Source organism: Oncorhynchus gorbuscha, linkage group LG02 (assembly GCF_021184085.1).
Source record: "Oncorhynchus gorbuscha isolate QuinsamMale2020 ecotype Even-year linkage group LG02, OgorEven_v1.0, whole genome shotgun sequence".
Lineage (NCBI taxonomy): Eukaryota > Metazoa > Chordata > Actinopteri > Salmoniformes > Salmonidae > Oncorhynchus > Oncorhynchus gorbuscha.
In genome coordinates, this window is record NC_060174.1 from 99611425 (window position 1) to 99635779 (window position 24355).

The window sequence follows — 24355 nt, forward strand, 5'->3', positions numbered from 1 at the left end:
TTGACGAATACGCTGATTCGGTGTGCGAGTTCATTAGAACGTGCGTCGAAGATGTCGTTCCCATAGCAACGATAAAAACATTCCCTAACCAGAAACCGTGGATTGATGGCAGCATTCGCGTGAAACTGAAAGCGCGAACCACTGCTTTTAATCAGGGCAAGGTGTCTGGCAACATGACTGAATACAAACAGTGCAGCTATTCCCTCCGTAAGGCTATCAAACAAGCTAAGCGTCAGTACAGAGACAAAGTGGAATCTCAATTCAATGGCTCAGACACAAGAGGCATGTGGCAGGGTCTACAGTCAATCACGGACTACAAGATGAAATCCAGCCCAGTCACGGACCAGGATGTCTTGCTCCCAGGCAGACTAAATAACTTTTTTGCCCGCTTTGAGGACAATACAGTGCCACTGACACGGCCTGCAACGGAAACATGCAGTCTCTCCTTCACTGCAGCCGAGGTGAGTAAGACATTTAAACGTGTTAAACCTCGCAAGGCTGCAGGCCCAGACGGCATCCCCAGCCGCGCCCTCCGAGCATGCGCAGACCAGCTGGTCGGTGTGTTTACGGACATATTCAATCAATCCCTATACCAGTCTGCTGTTCCCACATGCTTCAAGAGGGCCACCATTGTTCCTGTTCCCAAGAAAGCTAAGGTAACTGAGCTAAACGACTACCGCCCGTAGCACTCACTTCCGTCATCATGAAGTGCTTTGAGAGACTAGTCAAGGACCATATCACCTCCACCCTACCTGACACCCTAGACCCACTCCAATTTGCTTACCGCCCAAATAGGTCCACAGACGATGCAATCTCAACCACACTGCACACTGCCCTAACCCACCTGGACAAGAGGAATACCTATGTGAGAATGCTGTTCATCGACTACAGCTCGGCATTCAACACCATAGTACCCTCCAAGCTCGTCATCAAGCTCGAGACCCTGGGTCTCGACCCCGCCCTGTGCAACTGGGTACTGGACTTCCTGACGGGCCGCCCCCAGGTGGTGAGGGTAGGCAACAACATCTCCTCCCCGCTGATCCTCAACACGGGGGCCCCACAAGGGTGCGTTCTGAGCCCTCTCCTGTACTCCCTGTTCACCCACGACTGCGTGGCCACGCACGCCTCCAACTCAATCATCAAGTTTGCGGACGACACAACAGTGGTAGGCTTGATTACCAACAACGACGAGACGGCCTACAGGGAGGAGGTGAGGGCCCTTGGAGTGTGGTGTCAGGAAAATAACCTCACACTCAACGTCAACAAAACTAAGGAGATGATTGTGGACTTCAGGAAACAGCAGAGGGAACACCCCCTATCCACATCGATGGAACAGTAGTGGAGAGGGTAGCTAGTTTTAAGTTCCTCGGCATACACATCACAGACAAACTGAATTGGTCCACTCACACTGACAGCGTCGTGAAGAAGGCGCAGCAGCGCCTATTCAACCTCAGGAGGCTGAAAAATTTGGCTTGTCACCAAAAGCACTCACAAACTTCTACAGATGCACAATCGAGAGCATCCTGGCGGGCTGTATCACCGCCTGGTACGGCAACTGCTCCGCCCTCAACCGTAAGGCTCTCCAGAGGGTAGTGAGGACTGCACAACGCATCACCGGGGGCAAACTACCTGCCCTCCAGGACACCTACACCACCCGTTGTTACAGGAAGGCCATAAAGATCATCAAGGACATCAACCACCCGAACCACTGCCTGTTCACCCCGCTATCATCCAGAAGGCGAGGTCAGTACAGGTGCATCAAAGCTGGGACCGAGAGACTGAAAAACAGCTTCTATCTCAAGGCCATCAGACTGTTAAATAGCCACCACTAACATTGAGTGGCTGCTGCCAACACACTGTCATTGACACTGACCCAACTCCAGCCATTTTAATAATGGGAATTGATGGAAATGATGTAAATATATCACTAGCCACTTTAAACAATGCTACCTTATATAATGTTACTTACCCTACATTATTCATCTCATATGCATATGTATATACTGTACTCTACAACATCGACTGCATCCTTATGTAACACATGTATCACTAGCCACTTTAACTATGCCACTTTGTTTACTTTGTCTACACACTCATCTCATATGTATATACTGTACTCGATACCATCTACTGTATGCTGCTCTGTACCATCACTCATTCATATATCCTTATGTACATGTTCCTTATCCCCTTACACTGTGTATAAGACAGTAGTTTTTTTTGGAATTGTTAGTTAGATTACTTGTTGGTTATCACTGCATTGTCGGAACTAGAAGCACAAGCATTTCGCTACACTCGCATTAACATCTGCTAACCATGTGTATGTGACAAATAAAATTGATTTGATTTGATTTGATTTCATGATGCCTCCACCAAACAGTTGCTGTACTGACACTGCTTCCAGACGCAGTTTGGAACTCAATAGTGAGTGTTGCAAAAAGTACAAACAATTTTTACACACTACGTGCTTCAGCACTAGGTGGTCTCGTTCTGTGAGCTTGTGTGGCCTACCATTTTGCGGCTGAGACGTTGTTGCTCTTAGACATTTCCACTTCACAATAACAGCAATTACAGTTGACCGTGGCAGCTCTACCGGAACAGATATTTGACAAAATGTGAAGTCACTGAGCTCTTCAGTAAGGCCATTTTATTACAAATGTGTGTTTATGGAGTTTGCATGGCTGTGTACTCAATTTTATACACCTGGCAGCAATGGGTGTGGCTGAAATAGCCGAATCTACTAATTTGAAGGTGTCACAAATGTGAGGAGACACGGACCAAGGCGCAGCGGGTGTTGAGTTCCACATATTTATTATAAAGTGAAACTTAGCAAAACAAAACAATAAATCAAATAAACTAACAACGAGACGTGACTACGTGGTGCACATGCACAAAACACAAAATAATATCCCACAAACACAGGTGGGAAAAATGCTACCTAAATATGATCCCCAATTAGAGACAACGATTACCTCTAATTGGGAATCATACAAATCACCAACATAGAAAAATAAACTACAACACCACATAGAAATAATAAACTTGAATACCCCCAGTCACGCCCTGACCTACTATACCATCAAGAAACAAGGGATCTCTATGGTCAGGGCGTGACAGAAGGGGTGTCCACATACCTTTGTGTATATATATATACACTACCGTTCAGATGTTTGGGGTCACTTAGAATTGTCCTTGTTTTTGAAAGAAAAGCACATTTTTTGTCCATTAAAATAACATCAAATTGATCAGAAATACAGTGTAGACATGGTTAATGTAGCAAAAGATTTCTGCAGCATTGAAGGTCCCCAATAACACAGTGACTTCCATCAATCTTAAATGGAAGAAGAACCACCAGGACTCTTCCTAGAGCTGTCCGTCCAGCCAAACTGCAGGGAGAAGGGACTTTTTCAGGGAGGTGACCAAGAACCCGAAGGTCAGTATGACAGAGCTCCAGAGATCCTCTGTGGAGATGGGAGAACCTTCCAGAAGGACAACCATCTCTGCAGCACTCCACCAATCAGACCTTTGTGGTAGAGTGGCCAGACTGAGGCCACTCTTCGGTAAAAGGCACATGATAGCCTGCTTGGAGTTTGCCAAAAGGCACCTAAAGGACTCAAACAATGAGAAACAAGATTCTCTGGCTCGATGAAACCAAGTTTGAACTCTTTGGCCTGAATGCCAAGTGTGAAGTCTGGAGGAAACCTGGCACCATCCCTATGTTGAAACATAGTGGTGGCAGCATCTTGCTGTGTGGATTGTTTTCAGCGGCAGGGACTTGGAGACCAGTCAGGATCGAGGCAAAGATGAACAGAGCAAAGTACAGGGAGATCCTTGATGAAAACCTGCTCCAGAGAGCTCAGGTCCTCAGCCTGGGGCGAAGGTTCACCTTCCAACAGGACAATGACCCTAAGTTCACAGCCAAGACACGCAGGAGTAGCTTTGGGACAAGTGTCCAAACTTATGACTGGTACTGTATATAGCAGAGAAGAGATCTCTGAAATACAGTAAAACCTCTGAAATACAGTAAAATAGAGCCAAAACCTCTGAAATACAATAAGAGAGAGCCTAAACCTCTGAAATATAGTAAGAGAGAGCCAAAATCTAAAATACAGGAAGAGAGAGCCAAAACCTCTGAAATACAGTAAGAGAGAGCAGTAGCCGTCTGAGTCTAGCACTTAGCCATTACATTAGCTAAAAGTTGTTGGACCTACATTAGGCCAGTCACTGGTGACAGGCTATCTATTGCATCGTGATCAGTGATCCATATAGGGCAGGCATATACTCAAAGCAGGCCTCAATGCCTGGTTAGTGGTGTCTCAAACAAGAACGATTAGCTCTTTCTAAAAGTTCTAACGCTTAATTGAGTCAGCATTCTGTTGCATTGAATTATACAGCAAGCTGTTTGTAATATTGGATGACTGGCATTTGGAAATTATTGTATTGTGAGGAAGGACATACTCAAGATCAAATTCTGCAGGCTGCTTAGCATTGAAATATGCTCAATATTTTACTAATTGCATGGATTACTGCATTAAATCACTACTTGGCTAGATCCCTCTGCTAATTCTCATCAAGAAACCTTGGTTTTTAATGTAGTGCTATACACCTCACGAAGAGAGACATGCCCGTAAAGTATACAGTCATAATAAGTCATAGCCAGTGTGCTCTAATGTCCAGAAGCGCAGCCCTAGCCTGCAGCTTAGCAAATTGATGGATATGTTTTCCCCTGACCCTTGACCCCACTCGGCCAGCTCTGAGCCAGCACTCAGCCAGGCTTGAATGCCCCCCTACACTTCAGGTCAGATACTATGCTGATACAAACAAAGTGAATAATATGGAGTGTTCCGCTTCTGGTAGTAATAATAAGCAGGTTTTTCATAGGTTGCTAATCGTTTCTGGCAGCTGAAAAAGGACGGGTCACTTGATAGACTCGTGGGGCCTCTGAGGTTGTATGGGGACAGAGGAAGAAGCAAGAGGTGCTGCATGAAGCTATTACAGTAGGATAGGATATGCTGCTGGAAATGCTAAACCTGGACAGCTTGGTCCACAGGACTGACTGACTGGCACACCATGCAATGGCTGTTTGGCACGTTAAGGTTGAGTCTCACCCATGGGCTCCAAGGCTGCGTGCCTCTGCATGACAAGCCCCAGCATCAGCCCCAGCCTCCTCCTAGTTCTATCTGAACAGTCACTCTGAATAACCCAACAAACCAGAAGAAAAGAGGGGAACTGCGGGCCGTCTCTGTCTCTCTCTCCCTACGTCCCTCCGGTCCTTCCGCATACAAAATGCTCTTGTTAAAATGTCAAACACTTCCTCATGCATGTTCCGCTGTTTCAATGGGTCCCCGTGCTTCTGACTTGATCATTGGAACTCTTTTCATGCTGTTTATTACGAGGGACGACTTGGCATTGATGATGTCTCCTGGTATTTATCGTGGGAACGTGATGTGCCCATTTTGACAGCAGGTAGACGTGGAATGGTTTACATGCTAATGCGTCTTAAAGGAGTCATTATCTCTGTGTTCAGGGGGAGAATCAGCAGGGGGCACAGGTGGAGGAGCAAGATGCATGACGTCAGGTTAGTTAGAGCTTAAGGTATTGTGTTTGTTATGTATTCTGTCCCAATATCTTTTGCTCTCTTTTCACTGTTGCCAATGTTTTTTTAGGCAGTTTTACGTGGTTCTTTAGTGTGTATTATACACTGAGCCTTCAGATAGTTAAGGCCATTTACTGTTAGTTGCTGAAAAGCAACTTGACTATAAGGAAACACCAGTTGTAATTAAATAGATGCTAATTTGTAGGCCTGTGTTTACTCTAGTCCGGCATCCGTTTGAATTGGGCTGAGCATTAAGTGCTGTTGTGTCTGATTTTGGATGTAATTGCACCAACAGACAGGAGGAAATTAAGCAGGTTAAGTGCTTCTAAAAATAACCCTTTCCCAATTAACTCTTCGGAATCTCCATGACAAGGAACCCAACTGACTAATGTTCTAATTCAACAGAGCAGAGGGACTACATCATGTACAGGTATGTTATCCACGTCCCCTAGAGCTGTCCACCAGGACCTGGCAGCATCATCACCCGTTCAGGAGGCTGTGTGTGCAGCCTGCTTGCCCGCCCTCAGTCCTAGGCCATGGGATTCCATGGCTGTAGTAGGAACTCTCCTCTTAGCAGGGCTGTTGAGAGGTAAGCAAGAGGATGGCTCTGGGGGAAGGGATTACCGTGTCAGGTTTACTCAGTCTTAGAGCCAGTCGATAACTTCATCCCGAGTGCTCTCTCTCTCCCTCTCCTCGGAAAATATCACCATTACCGGCGGTAGACATTTCACACAAAGCAATTTTAGCATTGCAGTGCGGAGAGGGATTGTTCATTACATTTCCTAAATGTCGAGCACATTGATCGCAGTCCGTACTAGTCACTGATGAATGGCTCTAACTTTCCATAAGCCTTTTGCAACTAAAATGGTTTGGTGTGTGTTCATCAGTTTTATCGGATAATACTTAACAGCTTTAAGTCCACACATTCTTAAAATGCCAATACAGTTATGGGAGAATGAAACAATTGACAGTCAAATTACTCTAGTTAATAAACAAAATCATCATTTGGAAAATGTATTTTGTTTTATTAATGTATGCCCTCAAGCTGCCGTTTTAGCTACTGTATTTCTCTATTTTTTTCAGAACTTTTTAATGACCTATTGCAACTAAAGGAGGATGGAGTCTGTAGGAATGCAAATAAGAGTATGATATGGGTTTGCATTCAACCAGTAAATAATGTACTGTATTAATACAGTACTTGTGTTCTTTTTGTCTGATCATTTGAATTTCAGACACTTGATTTGGACACATGAAATGGATGAGCTCTATGTCCAGTAAAACATGAACATGAACTGTGACCCTGGTGATGTCACGTTCGCTATAATGAGCGGACCAAGGCGCAGCTTGAGTAGAGTTACACATATTTATTAAGTGAAACCCAAAACAACAAATAAATAAACTAACGTGCCATTCGTAGCGCACATAGCACTAAACAAAAACAATATCCCACAACACAGGTGGGAAAAGGACCACACTAAGTATGATCCCCAATTAGAGGCAACGATCATCAGCTGCCTCCAAATGGGAACCATACTCACACCAACATAGAAATGAAAGACTAGAACACCCCCAAGTCACGCCCGGTTGGAGCGAGTGGTCGCATCTGCACTTCGCTCCCGCGGGTAACTTTTTCATTATATTTCATTATATCACAACGGTTTGATTTGTCTTATCTTAGCAATTTCTTCTCAGCTAGCTTCATAGCCGTCTTTGTATCAAAGATAATTGCGTAATTATCGTATTTCGCCGTCCTAACGTAGTCTTCACTAGCCAGCTAGCTAACGTCCACTGATTAGCTGCACTGGAGAAACTATTACACTCAACTGAACGACTTGATTAGTTTAGTGTTAGCTAGCTACATAGCTGTCTTTGCTGTCTTCGTATCATCGTATCCAAGATAATCGTGTTGTTTAGGTTTAGAGTGTGTAGTCTTAGAGTGATTATCTTAATTTACCGAGGTTAGCTAGCCAGCTATTTGTCGTCCTTAACGTAGGTGACTCTGCTAGCTAGCCAACGCTAGCCAACGTCTTCTGTATAGAACTCAACTACCCGGTCGCATTCACAGGTAGTATCACATTTTCACTTCATTTCATTACAGTACAACGGTTTGATTTGTTTGATCGTAGCTAGCTACTTAGCTAGCTACATAGCCGTCTTTGTATCAAAGATAATTGTGTAGTCTAGAGCGATTTTCTAGGTTCGCTAGCCATCTATTGTCGTTCTTTTAATGCAACGTAACGTAAACAACACTGCTAGCTAGCCTGCTAGCCCCCGAATAGCAACACTGCAGAAACTATTACACTCAACGGAACGACTTGATTAGTGTAGTGTCAACAACGCACCCACTGCCAGCTGGCCTACTTCAGCAGTACTGTATCATTTTAATCATTTATTCAATAAGATTCTTGCTACGTAGCTTAACTTTCTGAACATTCGAGACGTGTAGTCCACTTGTCATTCCAATCTCCTTTGCATTAGCGTAGCCTCTTCTGTAGCCTGTCAACTATGTGTCTGTTTATCCCTGTTCTCTCCTCTCTGCACAGACCATACAAACTCTCCTCACCGCGTGGCCGCGGCCACCCTACTCTGGTGGTCCCAGCGCGCACGACCCACGTGGAGTTCCAGGTCTCCGGTAGCCTTTGGAACTGCCAATCTGCGGTCAACAAGGCAGAGTTCATCTCAGCCTATGCCTCCCTCCAGTCCCTCGACTTCTTGGCACTGACGGAAACATGGATCACCACAGACAACACTGCTACTCCTACTGCTCTCTCTTCGTCCGCCCACGTGTTCTCGCACACCCCGAGAGCGTCTGGTCAGCGGGGTGGTGGCACCGGGATCCTCATCTCTCCCAAGTGGTCATTCTCTCTTTCTCCCCTTACCCATCTGTCTATCGCCTCCTTTGAATTCCATGCTGTCACAGTTACTAGCCCTTTCAAGCTTAACATCCTTATCATTTATCGCCCTCCAGGTTCCCTCGGAGAGTTCATCAATGAGCTTGATGCCTTGATAAGCTCCTTTCCTGAGGACGGCTCACCTCTCACAGTTCTGGGCGACTTTAACCTCCCCACGTCTACCTTTGACTCTTTCCTCTCTGCCTCCTTCTTTCCACTCCTCTCCTCTTTTGACCTCACCCTCTCACCTTCCCCCCCTACTCACAAGGCAGGCAATACGCTCGACCTCATCTTTACTAGATGCTGTTCTTCCACTAACCTCATTGCAACTCCCCTCCAAGTCTCCGACCACTGCCTTGTATCCTTTTCCCTCTCGCTCTCATCCAACACCTCCCACACTGCCCCTACTCGGATGGTATCGCGCCGTCCCAACCTTCGCTCTCTCTCTCCCGCTACTCTCTCCTCTTCAAATCCTATCATCTCTTCCCTCCGCTCAAACCTTCTCCCACCTATCTCCTGATTCTGCCTCCTCAACCCTCCTCTCCTCCCTCTCTGCATCCCTTGACTCTCTATGTCCCCTATCCTCCAGGCCGGCTCGGTCCTCCCCTCCCGCTCCGTGGCTCGATGACTCATTGCGAGCTCACAGAACAGGGCTCCGGGCAGCCGAGCGGAAATGGAGGAAAACTCGCCTCCCTGCGGACCTGGCATCCTTTCACTCCCTCCTCTCTACATTTTCCTCCTCTGTCTCTGCTGCTAAAGCCACTTTCTACCACGCTAAATTCCAAGCATCTGCCTCTAACCCTAGGAAGCTCTTTGCCACCTTCTCCTCCCTCCTGAATCCTCCGCCCCTCCCCCCTCCTCCCTCTCTGCAGATGACTTCGTCAACCATTTTGAAAAGAAGGTCGACGACATCCGATCCTCGTTTGCTAAGTCAAACGACACCGCTGGTTCTGCTCACACTGCCCTACCCTGTGCTCTGACCTCTTTCTCCCCTCTCTCTCCAGATGAAATCTCGCGTCTTGTGACGGCCGGCCGCCCAACAACCTGCCCGCTTGACCCTATCCCCTCCTCTCTTCTCCAGACCATTTCCGGAGACCTTCTCCCTTACCTCACCTCGCTCATCAACTCATCCCTGACCGCTGGCTACGTCCCTTCCGTCTTCAAGAGAGCGAGAGTTGCACCCCTTCTGAAAAAACCTACACTCGATCCCTCCGATGTCAACAATTACAGACCAGTATCCCTTCTTTCTTTTCTCTCCAAAACTCTTGAACGTGCCGTCCTTGGCCAGCTCTCCCGCTATCTCTCTCTGAATGACCTTCTTGATCCAAATCAGTCAGGTTTCAAGACTAGTCATTCAACTGAGACTGCTCTCCTCTGTATCACGGAGGCGCTCCGCACTGCTAAAGCTAACTCTCTCTCCTCTGCTCTCATCCTTCTAGATCTATCGGCTGCCTTCGATACTGTGAACCATCAGATCCTCCTCTCCACCCTCTCCGAGTTGGGCATCTCCGGCGCGGCCCACGCTTGGATTGCGTCCTACCTGACAGGTCGCTCCTACCAGGTGGCGTGGCGAGAATCTGTCTCCTCACCACGCGCTCTCACCACTGGTGTCCCCCAGGGCTCTGTTCTTGGCCCTCTCCTATTCTCGCTATACACCAAGTCACTTGGCTCTGTCATAACATCACATGGTCTCTCTTATCATTGCTATGCAGACGACACACAATTAATCTTCTCCTTTCCCCCTTCTGATGACCAGGTGGCGAATCGCATCTCTGCATGTCTGGCAGACATATCAGTGTGGATGACGGATCACCACCTCAAGCTGAACCTCGGCAAGACGGAGCTGCTCTTCCTCCCGGGGAAGGACTGCCCGTTCCATGATCTCGCCATCACGGTTGACAACTCCATTGTGTCCTCCTCCCAGAGCGCCAAGAACCTTGGCGTGATCCTGGACAACACCCTGTCGTTCTCAACCAACATCAAGGCGGTGGCCCGTTCCTGTAGGTTCATGCTCTACAACATCCGCAGAGTACGACCCTGCCTCACACAGGAAGCGGCGCAGGTCCTAATCCAGGCACTTGTCATCTCCCGTCTGGATTACTGCAACTCGCTGTTGGCTGGGCTCCCTGCCTGTGCCATTAAACCCCTTCAACTCATCCAGAACGCCGCAGCCCGTCTGGTGTTCAACCTTCCCAAGTTCTCTCACGTCACCCCGCTCCTCCGTTCTCTCCACTGGCTTCCAGTTGAAGCTCGCATCCGCTACAAGACCATGGTGCTTGCCTACGGAGCTGTGAGGGGAACGGCACCTCAGTACCTCCAGGCTCTGATCAGGCCCTACACCCAAACAAGGGCACTGCGTTCATCCACCTCTGGCCTGCTCGCCTCCCTACCACTGAGGAAGTACAGCTCCCGCTCAGCCCAGTCAAAACTGTTCGCTGCCCTGGCCCCCCAATGGTGGAACAAACTCCCTCACGACGCCAGGACAGCGGAGTCAATCACCACCTTCCGGAGACACCTGAAACCCCACCTCTTTAAGGAATACCTAGGATAGGATAAGTAATCCCTCTCACCCCACCCCCCCTAAGTTTTAGATGCACTATTGTTAAGTGACTGTCCCACTGGATGTCATAAGGTGAATGCACCAATTTGTAAGTCGCTCTGGATAAGAGCGTCTGCTAAATGACTTAAATGTAATGTAAATGTAATGTAAATGTAGAACCCCGAGAACTCTCTATGGTCAGGGCGTGACAGGTGATTAACAACCATTACCTCTGTGAGGAACGTAATTGCATGATTGATGTTGTTTTTTTATCACACACTCATGGCTCCAAGGAATTGAAAGGTAAATAAACAATGTTAGCGTGTCCATTTCTCCATTTCTCTCATACTACACTGAACAAAGATATAAACGCAACGTGTGTCATGAGCTGAAATAAAGGATCCCAGAAATGTTCCAGACGCACAAAAAAGCTTATTTCTCTAAAACTGTCTGTATAATTTTTTTTATATCCCTGTTGGTGAGCATTTTTTTGTCGTGTCTGGACTGTCTTATCAAATCAATTCTCTATGTGTAATTTAATTACGCGATTAAACTAATCATGTAACTTTAATTACCTCGGAAGTCGGGGCACCACAGGAATATGTTGTTTATAGAGTTTCAACTCCCTAATATAACTCTTCAGATATTTTCATATCTTTGTCAAGTACACTGTTTTATTAATGTACTATTATTACCTCATCAGTTCTCATTACTGAACGTCGCAAACCCTTAGATTTCAGCATGAACGTTAGCCTCCATAATGAATAAGCATATACAAATTGGCTAAATTATTTATTTACTAACTAACTAATCAAATCACAGAATTACATAAACAAACACCGTAGTTATTGGTTACTAACACAATGCATTGATAAGTCCCTTGTGGGCTAAACCTGTATGACGGCTTGGTAGACAATGGAAACGGGTGGGCACAGAAACAGCAGGAAAGACAAAATGGATTTACTACACACAGTTGATAATTATATGAATTGAAATGCTAATCCTTTGCACATGAACGGCTGCTCATTACAAAATAATTGCAATGTATATATTTATGCCCGTATGTCGTTGTTGTCTTCTCTGTTAGAATCGCGGTCCATGACGCCGACGTAATGCCTATACTCACGTGGGCGTGGCCACTGATTTGGTTAACTTTATATGAAAACCCATATTTTCTCATTTAGAAGGTTAACATCACATTACATTTTACATTACATTACATCATCCATAACCATATGTCATGTTCAATAAAGGGTTCATAAATGTGGCATAACTGTGTGACGTAACCGCCAATGTCAAATGTGACTTCAAATCAAATCAAATCAAATCAAATTTATTTATATAGCCCTTCGTACATCAGCTGATATCTCAAAGTGCTGTACAGAAACCCAGCCTAAAACCCCAAACAGCAAACAATGCAGGTGTAAAAGCACGGTGGCTAGGAAAAACTCCCTAGAAAGGCCAAAACCTAGGAAGAAACCTAGAGAGGAACCGGGCTATGTGGGGTGGCCAGTCCTCTTCTGGCTGTGCCGGGTAGAGATTATAACAGAACATGACCAAGATGTTCAAATGTTCATAAATGACCAGCATGGTCAAATAATAATAAGGCAGAACAGTTGAAACTGGAGCAGCAGCACAGTCAGATGGACTGGGGACAGCAAGGAGCCATCATGTCAGGTAGTCCTGGGGCACGGTCCTAGGGCTCAGGTCCTCCGAGAGAGAGAAAGAAAGAGAGAATTAGAGAGAGCATATGTGGGGTGGCCAGTCCTCTTCTGGCTGTGCCAGGTGGAGATTATAACAGAACGTGGCCAAGATGTTCAAATGTTCATAAATGACCAGCATGGTTGAATAATAGTAAGGCAGAACAGTTGAAACTGGAGCAGGAGCATGGCCAGGTGGACTGGGGACAGCAAGGAGTCCTCATGTCAGGTAGTCCTGGGACATGGTCCTAGGGCCCAGGCCAGTTGAAACTGGAGCAGCAGCATGGCCAGGTGGACTGGGGACAGCAAGGAGTCATCATGTCAGGTAGTCCTGGGGCATGGTTCTAGGGCTCAGGTCCTCCGAGAGAGAGAAAGAAAGAGAGAAGGAGAGAATTAGAGAACGCACACTTAGATTTACACAGGACACCGAATAGGACAGGAGAAGTACTCCAGATAAACAAACTGACCCTAGCCCCCCGACACATAAACTACTGCAGCATAAATACTGGAGGCTGAGACAGGAGGGGTCAGGAGACACTGTGGCCCCATCCGAGGACACCCCCGGACAGGGCCAAACAGGAAGGATATATACTTAACTCACGAGGCCAAATATGACATAAACATGTGCTTTATAAAGGGTGGCGTAAGCACCGCATAATAAAGGCTTTATAAATCATACTAAATTGAGACTTCACAAAGCATTTATAACCTTGTCATGCACCTTGCAATGCCAGGATAATGGGTTCGATTCCCGGGACCACCCATATGTAAAAATGTATGCACACATGACTGTAAGTAACTTTGGATAGAAGTGTCTGTTAAATTGTATATATTATATTACTATAAAACATTTCTAGGATGGCCCAATCTCTTTCCTTTTTGGGGGCATATTGGAGCTGACCTCAACTTCCCCCAAAATGCAATGCTGCAGGATGACACACTCTAAAGTACAGTCATAAACAGCCAAATACGTTAGTAGGGCCTTTTTCAAATTTATAAAAGAAAATTATAAGTTTTGTTTTTCCAGGCTTCGGTTTTACCCCCACTTTTTTAATAGAAATATAACATAATTGGATTTTCTGTGTTCACAACAATGTTTAAACCTCATCAGGGGTAGACTTCTGATGTGTCTGACTTTCTAAATAGTACAGCATCATACGATATAAGGCTTATAGGTATGTGTTATAAATGACCAAAGGGTTCTAACTTTAAAGTAAGTACAGCATCATACGATATGCATGTGTTATGTGTTATGTACAAAGGTGTCTCACTTCAAACAAAGTATTACAGGACATGACATAGTGTCAATAAATAGGTTATTAATGTTCTGCTGATTTATGAAGGACAGCCACAGTCATAATTATGGCTATAACCCGCCCATTTCCAAAATGTATCTTCTTAAAATGTTATTTTTAACCTAACCCTAACTAACTAATGAAGGTCAAGTTTGATGCGTTGGTCCACGAACCCTTTCGTGCATCTGGGCAGATGTGTCTGGGAAGGACATTAGGTGTAACGTGACGAACATGACTTTACTTTAGAGCGTGTGTCATCCTTCAGCACCGCATGTCACCATTTATAGAGCACATATTTATATCATATTCCACATAGTGGGTTATGTCACATTTGATATTGGTGATTTTGTCACACAGTTATGTCACATTTATAAACCCTTTATAAAGCATGACATACAGTTATAGATGCTTTGTAACACATTTGTATAGTTCTTTTGAAGGCATTATGCTGAATGTCATTTAAATCGGGACCTTTATTTCATTGTCTGATTTCCTCATATGAACTGTAACTCAGTAAAATCTTTGAAATTGTTGCATGTTGCTTTTCTATTTTTGTTCAGTATAAAACAGCTGTGTGTATTCACCACTGCCTCCTTCCCAACCTGGGACAACCAGTAATCGTATCATTGCATTGCTTTTCAGGCAAATCCAATGTGTAAATAAGCCATATTTTACAGTGGCATGTTAAGGCCGTCCTGTATATAGTACTCACTATCAGGGGCTCTTAGACCGATGTGAATAAAAAATGACCAACTAGCTGTAGGGCTTGTCTCTGTCGATGTGAAGAAAATGCTATTTGCATTCCTAATGAGTGCTTTGAAAGGCACTCTGCGGTAATTGCGGAGGCGGAGGGAAAGAACATAAACAAAAACAGGAATGGCCCACTCTTATTGGAGTTAATATGGGGCTGTCAAGATGGCCCCCGTCTCATCAGCTAACTCAGTGCTCAGAAAGATAGAGGGGCACGACTAACGAGAGCATGTGCTCTGGAAAAAATCTGTGAGAGAAGACGAGAAGCGTGAGGGTGGGGGTTCATCTATTTCCATCACAATGTATAATTTAAAATTCAAAGCTATTTTGGGGCATTTGTAGACGGAGAGGGAAAGTGAGTACATTTCAATACAAGAGTAATGATGGTAATGGAGGTAATTATACATTATGGCCGTGCCGTCGTTTGGCACCACCAATTGGCTGCTCTCTCCATATTTCTCTATTTTTTGTTTTTCTCAGAAACTGCCATCGGCTCTCTCTTCCCTTCTGTTTCTCCATCTGTATCCCGCTGTGCAGACAGGCGAGGAGTAGCTGTAACTTATTAGACAGGAGAGGAGTGGCTGTATCTTATTAGACAGGAGAGGAGTGGCTGTAACTTATTAGACAGGAGTGGCTGTAACTTATTAGACAGGAGAGGAGTGGCTGTAACTTATTAGACAGGAGAGGAGTGGCTGTAACTTATTAGACAGGAGAGGAGTGGCTGTAACTTATTAGACAGGAAAGGAGTGGCTGTAACTTATTAGACAGGAAAGGAGTGGCTGTAACTTATTAGACAGGAGAGGAGTGGCTGTAACTTATTAGACAGGAGAGGAGTGGCTGTAACTTATTAGACAGGAGAGGAGTGGCTGTAACTTATTAGACAGGAGAGGAGTGGCTGTAACTTATTAGACAGGAGAGGAGTGGCTGTAACTTATTAGACAGGAAAGGAGTGGCTGTAACTTATTAGACAGGCGAGGAGTGGCTGTAACTTATTAGACAGGAGAGGAGTGGCTGTAACTTATTAGACAGGAGAGGAGTGGCTGTAACTTATTAGACAGGAGAGGAGTGGCTGTAACTTATTAGACAGGAGAGGAGTGGCTGTAACTTATTAGACAGGAAAGGAGTGGCTGTAACTTATTAGACAGGAGAGGAGTGGCTGTAACTTATTAGACAGGAGAGGAGTAGCTGTAACTTATTAGACAGGCGAGGAGTGGCTGTAACTTATTAGACAGGAGAGGAGTGGCTGTAACTTATTAGACAGGAGAGGAGTAGCTGTAACTTATTAGACAGGCGAGGAGTGGCTGTAACTTATTAGACAGGAGAGGAGTGGCTGTAACTTATTAGACAGGCGAGGGGTGGCTGTAACTTATTAGACAGGCGAAGAGTGGCTGTAACTTATTAGACAGGAGAGGAGTGGCTGTAACTTATTAGACAGGAGAGGAGTGGCTGTAACTTATTAGACAGGAGAGGAGTGGCTGTAACTTATTAGACAGGCGAGGAGTGGCTGTAACTTATTAGACAGGCGAGGAGTGGCTGTAACTTATTAGACAGGCGAGGAGTGGCTGGAACTTATTAGACAGGCGAGGAGTGGCTGTAACTTATTAGACAGGCGAGGAGTGGCTGTAACTTATTAGACAAGCGAGGAGTGGCTGTAACTTATTAGACAGGAGTGGAGTGGCTGTAACTTATTAGACAGGAGTGGAGTGGCTGTAACTTATTAGACAGGAGAGGAGTGGCTGTAACTTATTAGACAGGCGAGGAGTGGCTGTAACTTATTAGACAGGCGAGGAGTGGCTGTAACTTATTAGACAGGCGAGGAGTGGCTGTAACTTATTAGACAGGAGAGGAGTGGCTGTAACTTATTAGACAGGCGAAGAGTGGCTGTAACTTATTAGACAGGAGAGGAGTGGCTGTAACTTATTAGACAGGAGAGGAGTGGCTGTAACTTATTAGACAGGAGAGGAGTGGCTGTAACTTATTAGACAGGCGAAGAGTGGCTGTAACTTATTAGACAGGCGAGGAGTGGCTGTAACTTATTAGACAGGCGAGGAGTGGCTGTAACTTATTAGACAGGCGAGGAGTGGCTGTAACTTATTAGACAGGAAAGGAGTGGCTGTAACTTATTAGACAGGAGAGGAGTAGCTGTAACTTATTAGACAGGAGAGGAGTGGCTGTAACTTATCAGCGACCTATTAATTTTCCTGCTGCTGGTGCAGCAGTGTAGCGTTAGTGTAGAGATGTAGCGTTAGTGTAGAGATGTAGCGTTAGTGTAGAAATGCAGCATTAGTGTAGAGATGTAGCGTTAGTGTAGAGATGTAGCGTTAGTGTAGAGATGTAGCGTTAGTGTAGAGATATAGAGATGTAGTGTTAGTGTAGATATGTAGTGATAGTGTAGAGATGTAGTGTTAGTGTAGAGATGTAGAGATGTAGTGTTAGTGTAGATATGTAGTGTTAGTGTAGAGATGTAGTGTTAGTGTAGATATGTAGTGTTAGTGTAGAGATGTAGTGTTAGTGTAGAGATGTAGAGATGTAGCGTTAGTGTAGAGATGTAGTGTTAGTGTAGATATGTAGTGTTAGTGTAGAGATGTAGAGATGTAGCGTTAGTGTAGAGATGTAGAGGTAGTGTAGAGATGTAGCGTTAGTGTAGAGATGTAGCGTTAGTGTAGAGATGTAGCATTAGTGTAGAGATGTAGCGTTAGTGTAGAGATGTAGCGTTAGTGTAGAGATGTAGCGTTAGTGTAGAGATGTAGCGTTAGTGTAGAGATGTAGCGTTAGTGTAGAGATGTAGTGTTAGTGTAGAGATGTAGCGTTAGTGTAGAGATGTAGCGTTAGTGTAGAGATGCAGCATTAGTGTAGAGATGTAGCGTTAGTGTAGAGATGTAGCGTTAGTGTAGAGATGTAGCGTTAGTGTAGAGATGCAGCATTAGTGTAGAGATGTAGCGTTAGTGTAGAGATGTAGCGTTAGTGTAGAAATGCAGCATTAGTGTAGAGATGTAGCGTTAGTGTAGAGATGTAGCGTTAGTGTAGAGATGTAGCGTTAGTGTAGAGATGCAGCGTTAGTGTAGAGATGTAGCGTTAGTGTAGAGATGCAGCGTTAGTGTAGAGATGTAGCATTAGTGTAGAGATGCAGCGTTAGTGTAGAGATGCAGCATTAGTGTAGAGATGTAGCGTTAGTGTAGAGATGTAGCGTTAGTGTAGAGATGCAGCGTTAGTGTAGAGATGTAGCGTTAGTGTAGAGATGCAGCGTTAGTGTAGAGATGTAGCATTAGTGTAGAGATGCAGCGTTAGTGTAGAGATGCAGCATTAGTGTAGAGATGTAGCGTTAGTGTAGAGATGTAGCGTTAGTGTAGAGATGTAGTGTTAGTGTAGAGGTGTAGCGTTAGTGTAGAGATGTAGAGGGAGAAATCCCCAGATGTGTGTGCGACACCCATCAGATAGGAGCATGCTGGGGTCAGCAACCATCTCCTATGATGCTCTACTATCCACCCTCAGCTCAATGTCCAGGTGTTAAAGTTCGCCACAAGGTTTTAGCTTCTAATAACTATAGATGTCTTTTACTGTCATCTACTCAAATAATATGTTTAAAGCAGTAAAAATTTAGCCATTTCCACACGTCAATATACCAATGTGGTTGTGAGTAAACTGTTCTAGGTTTAGATCGAATATTGGATTTGCAGCTTTTGCATCAGCATTTAGGTTTGTCGGAGGCGCTAAAATGAAATCAATACTAGACTTAATTATCAGTTTGACCGAAAATTGGGAAGAGAGAGAGGGAGGAGGATGAGGAGCGGTTGGCATGGGGTGAGGTAGAGGGGCTGGAGGGGGGGAGGTGGTTGGGAAGAGAGAGAGGGAGGAGGATGAGGGTTGGGAAGAGAGAGAGGGAGGAGGATGAGGAGCGGTTGGGATGGGGTGAGGTAGAGGGGCTGGAGGGGAGGTGGTTGGGAAGAGAGAGAGGGAGGAGGATGAGGAGCGGTTGGGATGGGGTGAGGTAGAGGGGATGGAGGGGAGGTGGTTGGGAAGAGAGAGAGGGAGGAGGATGAGGAGCGGTTGGGATGGGGTGAGGTAGAGGGGCTGGAGGGGGAGGTGGTTGGGAAGAGAGAGAGGGAGGAGGATGAGGAGCGGTTGGGATGGGGTGAGGTAGAGGGGCTGGAGGGGGAGGTGGTTGGGAAGAGAGAGAGGGAGGAGGATGAGGAGCGGTTGGGATGGGGTGAGGTAGAGGGGATGGAGGGGGAGGTGGTTGGGAAGAGAGAGAGGGAGGGTGCGGTACAGGGGTCCTGTGCCTCATTAACTGCAGGAGGTCAGAGGAATGATGGAGACAGCCTCTCTAGTGACTGAATGGGGCTGCTTCAGCAACTGCCACCATAAATATGAGAACACACTTAACACAGACAGAACCACAGAGGATGTCCACGTCTCACTTTAGAGCTGTGGCAGTGGACACCCTTCTCTTCTGTGGCTGCAACATTGAGCTTGTTAATATAAAAAGGCTTAAGTCTAGAGGCATGTTGGTCAGTGGCCCAGTCTGACATGGGAAGGTGTTAACAGTGGATGGAGGCAAGGAGTTACACGATAGGCAGCTGGGAAGTTCCTCTGAAGCACACAGCTTGGATAAGGATGTGCTCATCTCTTCTTTGATGTCAAAGCCAGGCTCTCATCCTGCCAACCCAATGCACATTAAAGAGATACAGCCTCCTTAGCTCTCCACACCTGCCTGGCAGTCAAATCTGACAGACTATCCAAGCCATAAATTCAGATTTAAAGAGCACCAGCAGAAAGCCGTATGAGAGACTGATTACAAAGATCGTAGACACAATCAATTTGTCTGGAGAAAAGATTGTGATCATCATTCTGATTTGTTACATTAAAGAGAACTGGAAAATTGCTTCTTTGATAAGCCAAGTACATCAGTCAACTTGAAGCATTCATTTTATTCCTATTCATTAATCTTAAAGTAATAGTTCCCTACTAATAAACAAATAAATATATATTGTGCAATTGAAAGGAAGGACTTTGAGGAAATGTTACATAATGTAATGAGTGAACATAGTACAGTGCTTTTAGCAGTGCTGTAGTTAGTGCACGCAAGTACAACATGCATAAGGTTCATCATAATAATAACAATACTACTGTACATGCATTTTCTAAAATGTGTTATCATTTTCAACAGGGGACTACCACTGTAAAACTACCTTGGTCTAACAAGCCATCTTGATAAGTGAATTCAAGTTAATTCAGGAACCGACAGCATTACTGACCTGTGACTCTCACGCAAGTTAACGTTTTTTTCGTCATGAATCTTGTTCTAGAGGCAGCTCTGCAGAATGGTCACTAACTGGCACAGCCACAAAGTCATAAAATCTGATTTGAAACCTAACCCTAACCTTGGAGGCAGGAGTGGGACTGCAGCATAGCTGGGTTATTCTTGAGGATGGAGGCAGGAGTGGGACTGCAGCATAGCTGGGGTATTCTTGAGGATGGAGGCAGGAGTGGGACTGCAGCATAGCTGGGGTATTCTTGAGGATGGAGGCAGGAGTGGGACTGCAGCATAGCTGGGGTATTCTTGAGGATGGAGGCAGGAGTGGGACTGCAGCATAGCTGGGGTATTCTTGAGGATGGAGGCAGGAGTGGGATTGCAGCATAGCTGGGGTACTCTTGAGGATGGAGGCAGGAGTGGGACTGCAGCATAGCTGGGGTATTCTTGAGGATGGAGGCAGGAGTGGGACTGCATCATAGCTGGGGTATTCTTGAGGATGGAGGCAGGAGTGGCACTGCAGCATAGCTGGGGTATTCTTGAGGATGGAGGCAGGAGTGAGACTGCAGCATAGCTGGGGTATTCTTGAGGATGGAGGCAGGAGTGGGACTGCAGCATAGCTGGGGTATTCTTGAGGATGGAGGCAGGAGTGGGACTGCAGCATAGCTGGGGTATTCTTGAGGATGGAGGCAGGAGTGGGACTGCAGCATAGCTGGGGTATTCTTGAGGATGGAGGATTCATAGTGGCATTGAGAAAAGTAGACAAATGGAAAGAATGCACTGAAGCATTTTAACATCTTCCCAAGCCACCCACACAATCCGACCCCAAACCAAAGTCTAACTAAATAAACAGCCAGGGAGGAATGTGCTTTCATCATGCCCTCCAGGAGACAAGAGTGCTCACATCCATTTCATCCCTCTCTCCTTCAGAGGCACAAAGGACTTTAGAGTGTTCCTGTGCTCGTCTATTTTCCTTTTTTGTCATAGCCCACGTCCCTCTCCTCAGACAGCTGACTGCATGCAGTCTGAGGTCTGCAGCAGCATTCCTTTCCTATTTTCAAGCTAATTTTTATTCCATGTTCTATGGTTAGGGACGAAGATTCTCATTTACAGAACAAGGTCACACGCGGAATCAGGTCACCAGAATATCGAAAACAACGCAGCGAAACCTTCAGCAACAGCAGTGAAAAGGGAAAAAAAACGTCTTTGACTACCAAACAAATGAATAGGTGAATGTGTAAAATGACTCCCATTTTATTTCACAGTACTATGACAGACAACTTCTAAAGCAGAGGAGGCTGGTGGGATGAGCTTTAGGAGGATGGGCATTGTAATGGCTGGAATGAAATAAATGTAACGGTATCAAACACATCAAACACATGGAAACCACATGATCGACTCCATTCTATTTACTCCATTAGAGCCATTACAATGAGTCCCGTCCTCCTATAGCTCCTCCCACCAGCCACCACTGTTATAAAGTTGACTAATTTGCTCTTTATGTGTGTACTGGCCTTTCAATGTGTCCTTCAGACTGAGCTGGGGGGTTTGATCCAGGGGACTGATTATATAAATCAGTGTGTGTGTGTGTGTGTGTGTGTGTGTGTGTGTGTGTGTGTGTGTGTGTGTGTGTGTGTGTGTGTGTGTGTGTGTGTGTGTGTGTGTGTGTGTGTGTGTGTGTGTGTGTGTGTGTGTGTGTGTGTGTGTATGAGTGCATTCTGCACAGTGTGACTCATTCTTGTGTGTGTGTATGTGTGTGAGAGCAGCCAGGTCACACCAGATCCACAGCCGTTTTAGACATTTATCCAGGTCCTCAGGACATCAGGAGGTGCCTTCAAGACTGTCCACTAGGGGCAACATGAGCACCTAAATCAAATAATTTCAAATTTTATTTGTCACATACACATGGTTAGCAGATGTTAATGCGAGTGTAGCGAAATGCTTGTGCTTCTGACAGTGCAGTAATATCTAACAATAATATCTAACAGTAATATCTAACAAGTAATCTAACAATTCCCCAACAACAACCTAATACACACAAATATGAAGGAGTGAATAAGAATATGTACATACAAGTATGGATGAGTGATGGCGAAGGTGCAATAGATGGTATAAAATGCAGTATATACATGTGAAATAAGTCATGTAAGATATGGAAACATTATTAGAGTGGCATTATTTAGAGTGCATTGTATAAAGTGACTAGTGATCGATTGTGTATCTGTAAAAGTTTGTCAGGGTTTTGGGTGACAAGTCAAATTTCTTCAGCCTCCTGAGGTTGTCACGATGTGGATAGGGGGGTGCACCCTCTGCTGTTTCCTGAAATCCACAATCATCTCCTTTGTTTTGTTGATGTTGAGTGAGATGTTGGTTTCCTAACACCACACTCCGAGTGCCCTCACCTCCTCCCTGTAGGCTGTCTCGTCGTTTTTGGTAATCAAGCCCACTACTGTTGAGTTGTCTGCAAACTTGATGATTGAGTTGGAGGCGTGCATGGCCATGCAGTCGTGATTGAACAGGGAGCACAGGAGGGAACTGAACACTTGGGGGACTGAACCGCACCCTTGTGCGTCCCCAGTCATCGAAGTGGAGATGTTGCTTCCCACCTTCACCACCTGGGGGTGGCCCATAAGAAACTCCAGGACCCAATTGCACAGGGTGGGGTTGAGACCCAGGCCCTCCAGCTTGATGATGAGCTTGGAGGGTACTATGGTGTTGAATGCTGAGCTGTAGTCAATGAACAGCATTCTTAGGTATAGGTATTCCTTTTGTCCAGTTGGGATAGGGCAGTGTGATGGCGATTGCGTCGTTTGTGGACCTGTTGGGGCAGTAAGCAAACTGAAGTGTGTCTAGGGTGGCCGGTAGGGTGGAGTTGATATGATCCTTGACTAGTCTATCAAAGCACTTCATGATGACAGAAGTGAGTGTTACGGGCGGTGTTCATTTAGTTCAGTTATCCTTGCCCTCTTGGGTACAGGAACAATGGTAGCCATCTTGAAGCATGTGGGGACAACAGACTGGGATAGGGAGCGATTGAATATGTCTGTAAACACACCAGCCAGCTGGTCTGCACATGCTCTGAGGATGCAGCTAGGGATGCCATCTGGGCCAGCAGCCTTGCGAGGGTTAACACATTGAAATGTTTTACCCCCAGAGAAGGGGGCGGGGGGGGGCGCTGTCCTTCTTAGTGGGCTGCGACGGTGGCACTGTATTATCCTCAAAGCGGGCAAAGAAAGTGTTTAGTTTGTCTGGAAGCGTGACGTCGGTGTCCGTGACATGGCTGGATTTCTTTTTGTAGTCTGTGATTTTCTGTAGACCCTGCCACGTGCGTCTTGTGTCTGAGCCGTTTAATTGCGAATCCACCTTGTCCATGTACTGGCATTTTGCTTGTTTGATTGCCTTGCAGGGGGAATAGCTAGACTGTTTATATTCAGACATATTCCCAGACCTCTTTCCATGGTTAAATGCGGTGTATCTCGCTTTCCGTTTTGTGCGAATGCCGCCATCTATCTACGGTTTCTGGTTAGGGTAGATTTGAATTGTCACAGTGGGTACAACCAGAGGTGTGGACTCGAGTCAAATGACCTGGACTTGAGTCAGAAATATGATGACTTGCAACTCGACTTTGACTTTAACACCAATGACTCATGACTTAACTTGGAATTTAGCCTTTTGACTCGACCAGACTTGATACCCTCCCCAAGCCCAAATATTAAAAATGATGCTATTAAAAAAGTGTGCAGCGCATCAACTCTTCATTTAACACATTACAGTTTGAATCGGACAGCAGCCAATCAAATTGTGCCAGCTGAGAAAAAGTTGCACGTGGCAGTGCAGAGGAACGTCGGCGGGTGAATTCAGATGGAGCCCTTGGAAAGATGATACCCAAAATGTTTATTTTCGGATATAAAGACGCCGCTGTATAAACAAAAGCGGATTGCAACTTACAAAACAAGCAGGAAGAAAATTACAGACGGAGGTGCAGCAATTTCCAACATTGTTCGACATTTGAAGCTGCACAAAGAACTGTAAGTCATGGCTAATATAGCCGGCAGCTATGTAATTTAGAACTTGGCTAGTGTTGCATGTAGGCTAACGTATCGTTAAATCAATGAGCCTCCACACAGTCAGTCAATGCGGGAACGTGATCATTGCACCCAAGATTGAGCTACAACTGGCTAGGCAGTTGGTAGCCTAAATCCTGCCTGATGTTACTGCTGTTCCTAAAACCACTGACATATGTTAGTCTACTGTAACCACACACAGAGCGTGTGTGTGATTGTGTACAAGCCTACATCGCCCGATTGCGTCCCATAGCGGTCCTGATAGTCGA

At 45.6% G+C, this 24355-nt stretch overlaps 1 protein-coding gene across 2 annotated transcripts in view; it reads left to right on the plus strand.

Moving 5' to 3' along the window:
- LOC123994998 (BTB/POZ domain-containing protein KCTD16-like) overlaps positions 1-24355 on the plus strand; it is a 122314-nt gene that overhangs the window by 20542 nt on the left and 77417 nt on the right. Inside the window, exons 2-3 of one of the 2 annotated variants that reach the window (XM_046298197.1) lie at positions 9077-9085; positions 14937-14951. The exons of the other annotated variant lie outside the window; for it this stretch is intronic. Of the exons in view, the coding sequence (XP_046154153.1) occupies positions 9077-9085; positions 14937-14951 (24 nt within the window). The remainder of the gene's footprint in view (positions 1-9076; positions 9086-14936; positions 14952-24355) is intronic. 2 annotated transcript variants of the gene reach the window in all.